The sequence below is a fragment of the Cyprinus carpio genome, chromosome B2 (genome assembly GCF_018340385.1).
Source record: "Cyprinus carpio isolate SPL01 chromosome B2, ASM1834038v1, whole genome shotgun sequence".
Classification (NCBI taxonomy): Eukaryota; Metazoa; Chordata; class Actinopteri; order Cypriniformes; family Cyprinidae; genus Cyprinus; species Cyprinus carpio.
The window spans coordinates 17917533-17925439 of NC_056598.1; the positions used below are offsets into that span (position 1 = coordinate 17917533).

A 7907-nucleotide genomic window follows, 5' to 3' on the forward strand; every position below is an offset into this window, starting at 1 on the left:
AAACCAGCTCTTTAAATTTTACTTTATAAGGCTGAAAATATTATCAGTAACCACTAATGCAATATATAGGGCTCTTTGGTTTTGTATTATATGACACCATATCATATGACTGCACTCACAATTTAGTTTAGGCAAATTACAAGAACTTTCTGATGTACTGGAAATGGGTTTGGAACTTCAATAGTTTTGATGTGATTTAGTATTCACTTTAAGACTTCCTTTATTTCCTTTTTCCAAAAATGAAATCTCAGCAAACAGAGCATTGGGTGGAATGCATACGACTTTATTAAACCCCTAAATCTTGAGTTGACCTACCATCATTCAGGAGAGGGCTGTCTGACGTTTCCAAACCAAAGGGTCAGAGAATCCTCTCAGCTCTATGAGACATGTCACACTCCCCTAATCCACTCATTTCTCACAGGAACCAGTTTCCTAACGGTAAGACTTTCAAACGAGCACAGACACTCTCACATAACCACATTCAGCCGTACAAGTACGCCTACAAGCAAGGATAAAATATCATTTAAGTGCTCAGATGAATCAAAATGAAAGGTGGAAGTTGATTTTCATGTCTGTAATGTCTCTGTTAAACTACTTTAAGGTTTGCTAAACCACTGTTTAATATGGCTCTGTTTATGCTGACACAAAGTCTGCTCTTAATGTTCAGACGACTTGGTTGACTCCGGAGTGATGTGTGGTTAAATACCTTATATTTAAAAGTGTTTTTCCAAAAAAAAAAAAAGATTTTAGATTTCTGTGCTTCGTGTTCTTCAAACACATCTTCAAAGTTCATATCTGAAGTATGGCAGTGTGTAATGTTTCCTTCAAGCAGGCTACATTTAGGAGTAGGCCTACACTAGAATAAAGTTAGAAGTTAGGTCCGCACATTTCTATGCATATCCACTAACCAACAATTTTACCATGGTATTATAGTTTCTTCAAAAATAGTTACCGAAATTATTAGAACTTTACTGTTGAGGAAGCTTTCATCGTCTTTTTTTTTTTTTTTTTTTCAGTAACTGGTGGAAAATATTTTATTGTCAACTCTCGTGAACTCCTCATATGCACTTGCACGTCACTGGACAGTCTCGCGTGGGTGGTGTGGATGGAGCAGGCATTATGCGTCCCGGTCGCGTGCAGTTCAACTTTTCTGGCTTCTCTCTTCATTTAAATGTACAAAGGAGACACATTAAATGCAGTTGGTTATGGCATTGCCGGCAAGACCACATGTTTTCTTGGGAATTTTTGTAGTTTTTCAGATTAAATTTTCCTTACAGGAATTGCCATCCAGTGGTAAGTCATTAATTTATTTTGGCATGTTTTCATTCAGTTATTTAAGAGTTATTTACTTTCATAATTTATGGATTTAAAACTGCAAACTGAGGTAAAGTAGCCAATAACTCCTAATACTGTAAAATGTTCATTTTTCACTTGAAACTTTATTTATTAATATTATTATTTATTTTGTGGCTTTTAATACTGCCTAGGTCTTCGATTTTATTGTTAATTGTTGATTGTGTATTATTTTTTATTTTGTATGATGGCTTTTATGAAGCACCAAAATGTGTTGTCTTTAAATGTTCTTCAAAAATAAATGAAATTAATTATTCCATACCTTGTGTTCGTAACTCATATAGACCACCTATATATTTGTAGCAATTAAAAATATAGTAAAAGCATTTTATCAGAACATATGCGTTCAAGTCATTGACTGACTATGAATTGGATTTTAATACACTTTTAAGATCAAGACAAAAATAGTGTCACTGACCCATAAATCATCTAAGAGGCATTGGCACGCATTATTATTAATTAGAACAGAAAGATTATTGCTTGACTTTGTCATGAAGAAGCAGTCTAATTGTAATGAGTATTAATGATTTTAATAATCCAAAGTCATGTGAGTTTTTTTATTCAAGCACCTACCCATGCAGAAGTGTTTTGGCCCATGCACGCTCACTGTAGCCTGCGGTCTCTGTCAGTATGTTGAAAATAAATGCGATAGACCTGAGGGCATATTGCATACTTACAATGCCAGACAGGAAAAGAACAGCGCGCTGTGCTTGAGAAACAGGATCTCAGGTTTTTATTGGATTTATTTTATTTTATTTCTCACATTAGCATCAGATTATTTTGGAGATATAAGTACAGTGTAGAAGTAACGTTGGCAGAATTCAAATGAGAAGGACACAGCAAACAGAAAGTCTGTGTTACCCCAGTCAAAACACGGCCCTGCCCTCACACTCCCCCATCCAGTGCTATGAGGAATTCCGAGCATGTTTCACTGTCTCCTGTGAAAGAAGTACTTTGGACACACACTTGTCACTGCAGGATGTGAGGAACTGTGTTTATTTGCATAAAAGGTCATTCTCATTCATAGTTGCACAGCTGCTAAAAATTAATATCAATGTTACATTCTTCAGTTCTCCAAAGATCTGAATATGTGTATTGTATTTTATATGAACTTCTTCGTGATTGAGAGAGCAATTCACATGCATGTAGGTTATCAGTGAATCGGTGATTGTTGTGTATAGCAACACAGACAATGCAGCATATTGTATAATTAATCTTTATTCATCAGGGGTCTCCTGCTTTACCTTTGAAGGGCTCTCCAAGCAAGAGAGTGCTGGTGTAAACCTCAAGCTTTACGATAAAAGATGGAGAAGATGGACGCTCTTATCCAAACCAGTGGATGAGATCGGTCAGAACCAGGATCTGGAACGCTATGGAGAGCACGGCAAATTGGATTCAGAGCGCTTTCCAGAAGTTGTGACAAATGAGAGTCATCGCAACTTAGCCATTAAGGTGAACAGTCAAGAATGTATTAAGTAGTATTTATAAAATAATGTCTCATTTGTGCATTTGTAAGTTATGTGTATATTTGTTCATCAGAGAGATATGGACCATATCTACTACACATCCAAATTCTATGGGCCCACAGATAGTCCAGACAAGGAGTTGTGGGTAAATATTGAGCAAATGGACATGGGAAGAGTTCATGGAATTCTTTCCAACACACATCGGCAAACTTTGGTACGATCATACAATCATCAACAAAGTTTCTTAAAAGTTTTTGTTTTAATGCATTTTTGTAATTGTTATTTTTTTAATTTTTTTTTTGTGCACACAGTTTAGTGGGGTTTTCTTTGTCTTTATAGAGAGTGAATCTATCCTTCGATTTCCCTTTCTATGGACATTCTTTGAGGGAAATACATGTAGCTACAGGGGGTGAGTGATATATATTTTAACTTTAAGCATTACTTGAAATAGAAAACTTTTAAAACTTACATTTCTTTACTGTCACTTTTGATCAATGTATGCATCCTTGCTGAATAAAAGTATTAATTTCTTATTTAAAAATTACTGACCCCACATTTTTGAACAGAAATGTATATTTTAAATGTATTCAATTTCTATTCAGGTTTCATCTACACTGGAGATGTTATCCATAAAATGCTGACTGCTACTCAGTACATCGCTCCTCTCATGGCTAATTTTGACCTGAGCATCTCACAGAATTCCACAGTCATTTACTGTGATAATGGTAAAATGAGACGGACTGAAATTTTAACATGCCCTGATTTATTTGCATTGTTGTGTTATGTTTGAATGGCTGTATTAGAAATGTCTACTTTCTGTTATAGGCACAGCTCTTGTTGTGCAGTGGGACCGTGTGTATCTTCACGATGCGTCTCATCTCGGCAGTTTTACCTTCCAAGCTGCTTTATACAAGGATGGCAGAATTACCTTTGCATATAAAGAGGTTGTTTTTTTAGATACTTTTTGGTTTTACAGCTGCCATTACGGTTTTGTAGATGAAGCAAGGTTTGATTGCATAATCTCATCTGCTTTTAGGTTCCCATTGACATTAACAAAATCAACTCAGTGAATCATCCTGTGAAAGTCGGGCTCTCTGATGCATTTGTGGTTCTTCATAAGATTGAACAGCTTCCTAGTAAGTACTGTAACTCTTCTTAAAAGGTAAAATAATACTTCTCTTTTTTAAATTAATTCTGCCTTCACCAGTGTTATTTTAGTATTTACAGTATATACTATTATAGAATTTATTAGTATTTTAAATGAGCTTTTTTAAATTTTTAAGTTTTCATTTAAATTTTAGTCTTACTAATTTTGTATGCTCATGTCATTTTTGTTTAAAATTGATTTTTTTTCAATATTTCTATTTAGTTTTATTTTTCTTTCAGTTTGAACTTTAGTAATTATAGTTCTTAAACTTTATTTAAGTTTTATTGTTTAAATAATGAAAACTATTTGAATAATTTTATTTTGAATTATCAGTAATGATACCCGCCTTCCATTCTATTGTCATTTCTTTCATGACAGATGTTAGAAGAAGAACAATATATGAATATCATCGGGTAGAGCTCTTAAAATCCAAGATCGCAAACGTCACTGCTGTTGAGATGCTTCCTTTACCAAGTAAGTCCAAACTACTGACAGAACTAGATTCATCTCAGATGGGATATGTTTCATCTATGGAAAATAGCTCTGATTAGAACTCTAATATCTTTCCCTAGTACTAAGACCAATGTTGATTTCCATGACTGGACTTGAGTACATTTAGTCACTTATTGTGAGAAATACCACATCTCTATTAAAATGTTGCTCCTCCTGCTGTCAGCCTGCCTTCAGTTGTCCAGCTGTGAGACGTGTGTTGCGGCTCAGATCGGCTTCAGCTGTAGCTGGTGCAGTCGCCTGCAGAGGTACACACTTGAATAGTCAAACAGATTAAGTGCAGTGTGCTTCAATTTTAGGGCTAGGGACTCAGCTGCAAATAATGTTTCTTCTGCAGATGTTCCAGTGGTTTTGACCAGTATCGTCAGGACTGGGTTGACAGTGGGTGCTTAATTGAGGTGAATAGATACAGTACATCTTCTAATTTTGTTCCTCTGTTCCACTATCTCCCATTTTTACTAAATTAATATAGTTGTATTTTAACAAAGAGCCAGAGCTGTGACAGAAAGCAGCCTGAGGTTAGAAGCAGCACTCCGGCGGTGCAGACAGGAGTGACGGAAGTGTCTATAACTACAACGACATCACCCACATCAGCCTCCTCAGTCACCACCAAACTCACCAGCACACCCGTATTCATAAGAAACCTTCCCACCATCATTCTTGCTGACGGTATGTATCAGTCTTATGATGACCTGCAGATCATTGAGGATATTTTTTTATTATATATCTTGCTTCCAAATGAGGTCTCAAAATGAGACCAATTACAAGAGCCCTACAAACCAAAATAAAATTGACACCTGCACAGCATTTTTCCTTAAGCCATAACCTTTTACAACATGACACTTAATCCATAATGAAAATCTGGCCTTTCATCTGCAGGATAAACTTCCTGTTTTTGTATACTGTATGTTTAACATTGAAAACTTTTGATTTCTGTGCTGCAATGTTACTTCGAAATGAAAATTCTGTCAAATTCTGTTATCATTTACTACTCTACACTCATGTGGTTCCAAATTTGACTTTATTTCATCTTTGAAACATAGGCCTATAAGATATTTTGAAGAATGTTGGTAACCAATCTGTTTTGGTGCCCAATGACTTCCAATTTATTTGCGAAAAAATGATCACCTTTCATGTTCCACAGAAGAAAGAACGTCACAAAGGTTTGGGATAACATGAGGGAAAGTAAAATATGACAAAATTTCATTCATCTCATTAAGTCTTTGCCCTAGCAACCACACAAATACCATAGCAACTAGGGGTGTAACAAGAAACAAACATGACGGTTCAGTACATACCTCGGTTTTGACGTAACGGTTTGGTATGGTTTCAGTACAGCAGGGGGAATAATTAAACATAAAATTGCTTTTTTTTATTATTAAACAGTGGTTTACTGAACAAATTGCTCTTTCTTTAAATAAATTAAATTAAATTATAATTACAATTTTCCAAGGGATAAAAATCTACCTCAGCTTATGCTCTAAATAGTGAGCCCCTTTACATTAGGCTACTATAAGGTTACAATTAACAACAGAGCCCAAACTGAAATTTAATTACTATTTATTTTTAAATATAATTATCAACACTTAATGTGTATGCAAACATGTAAATTGCTGAAATTTCAAAATTGTAAAATTTCTATTTGTTTTTTTAAATATATTTACACAGTGGCTGTTTCATAATTGATTTATTTAAACATACATTAAATAATTAAGACATCACTAACAGGTAAAGTAAAATATAATATAGTCTAATATTTCACAAATGCTCTTCTCTAGACTTAATTTCTCTTGCAAATTAATGAGCTGTGGACACTGATGACTTTCCTGAGGAAAATGAAATGCTACATGATGTTTTGTTTTGGCATCTTTCCACGGTGGAAACACTGATAACATGAGCGATAACATGAGGCACGAGATGTTCATTCATGTTTATTTCATGGTTAAAACTAGTAGCAAAGAGGAAGGGAGGATCACACTCACTCATGAGTGAACAGAGGCGTTTATTCAGCGATCTGTCACGCTACATCAAAGAGTGTCAAAACAGCATTTACTGTTTAAATTTTCTGAAAAAAAAAACAACCTGACAATTTGAAAGATGAGACTTTGTTTCTTATGGAAAGTAACAACAAAACTGGACGTTTCCAATGAAGTTTCACTCGTTCAGTAGTTACAGTAAAGCAATGCTGTTTGTTCAGTACACGTAAATGTACCGAAACTTTTTGTTAAGGGTCATTTGTACTGAACCAGTAGCATCCTATTAGCAAGCATGTAGGAAAGCCCAGAACCCACTACCACTCACATATCTTTTTCAGAAAATGTAAAAATCTGGTTATAATTGTTGTTCTTTACAAGCAAGTGTAAAGATCCTCTTCTGTTCTCTTTCAGATTCTCAGATGGACATCATAGAGAAGCAAACAGAGGAGCAGATGCAGACTGGTCTGCTCATAGGCATCCTCATCACTATGGTCCTCATGGTGGTTGCTGTGTTGGCCACTATATACATGTACTATCATCCCACCTCCAGCGCCAGTCTCTTCTTCATAGAGGTGAACTTCATAACTAAAGCATATACAGCTAATGGAAGTGAAAAAAATATTTTTAGCACATTAATATACACTACCATTCAAAAGTTTGTTCTGAATTTTATTCTTGATATCTAGAGACGACCAATACACTGGCCTGCTATGAAATTTCGACGGGGTTCAGGACACCCGTCATATGCAGAGGTAGAGGCCATGGGACAGGATAAAGAAGGATTCATTGTGATGGACCCTAGAGGCAGTTTTCTTGTGTCAGACAGGAGAGAGAGCTTGTTTCTGACGGACCAGAGGGAAGGATTTATTGTGGCTGACCAAAGAGAACATTTCCTTATCATGGAACGCCGCTAAGGCTTATGAACTAGCTCCTCTGTTTTTGAGAGGAAGTTGCACTGGATGCTGGGATGAATGTTGTATTTGTTTGACCTTATAACAGCAAGTTCTTAAAATGTGAGTGATCTATTGCACCATTACACCAAAGTGCAATGTAAACAATGTGGACACATCAATGTTTTTACCAACATAGTGAAGCCAGTGGAATTGCAGCGCTCAGGGAAAACCTTTAGATCTGAGCTTTTATTTTATTTCTCTCCAGAGGCCCCCTCATGGTCTGATAATGTTCACGAGAGTCCCCTTGTTGGTGTCTCTCTTCTAACCAGATGGGTCATTAAAGCCTGTGTATTGCAAAAACCTCACAGAATGTCCTGTGTAAAACAGGGAAGCCTGAACTATATATTTTTGCTATAAATAATACCTTTATACTCCAAATGTTAAGGTACTGTTATAGAAGAATCTTAAAAACTTTGCTAGTTCTTTAAAATATTCTTGATTCAAATATTTTGCAGTGTATCAGAGAAACACTGAGATACACCTGAAGAGTTGATCTAACACA

At 35.6% G+C, this 7907-nt stretch overlaps 1 protein-coding gene across 2 annotated transcripts; it reads left to right on the plus strand.

Moving 5' to 3' along the window:
• The first annotated feature begins 667 nt into the window (after nucleotides 1-667).
• On the plus strand, nucleotides 668-7705 carry plxdc2a (plexin domain containing 2a). 2 transcript variants are annotated; one of them, XM_042718442.1, is made up of 13 exons: nucleotides 668-1293; nucleotides 2606-2805; nucleotides 2893-3033; nucleotides 3159-3228; nucleotides 3422-3544; nucleotides 3645-3763; nucleotides 3856-3955; nucleotides 4345-4440; nucleotides 4643-4724; nucleotides 4814-4874; nucleotides 4959-5145; nucleotides 6864-7024; nucleotides 7139-7705. In XM_042718442.1, the coding sequence occupies exons 1-13, from the start codon at nucleotides 1194-1196 to the stop codon at nucleotides 7364-7366; spliced, it is 1668 nt and encodes a 555-aa protein (XP_042574376.1). In that variant the 5' UTR covers nucleotides 668-1193; the 3' UTR covers nucleotides 7367-7705. The 2 variants fall into 2 exon arrangements, with proteins under 2 accessions (XP_042574376.1, XP_042574375.1); XM_042718441.1 differs by having other exon boundaries at nucleotides 669-1293; nucleotides 2582-2805.
• Nucleotides 7706-7907: the final 202 nt, after the last annotated feature.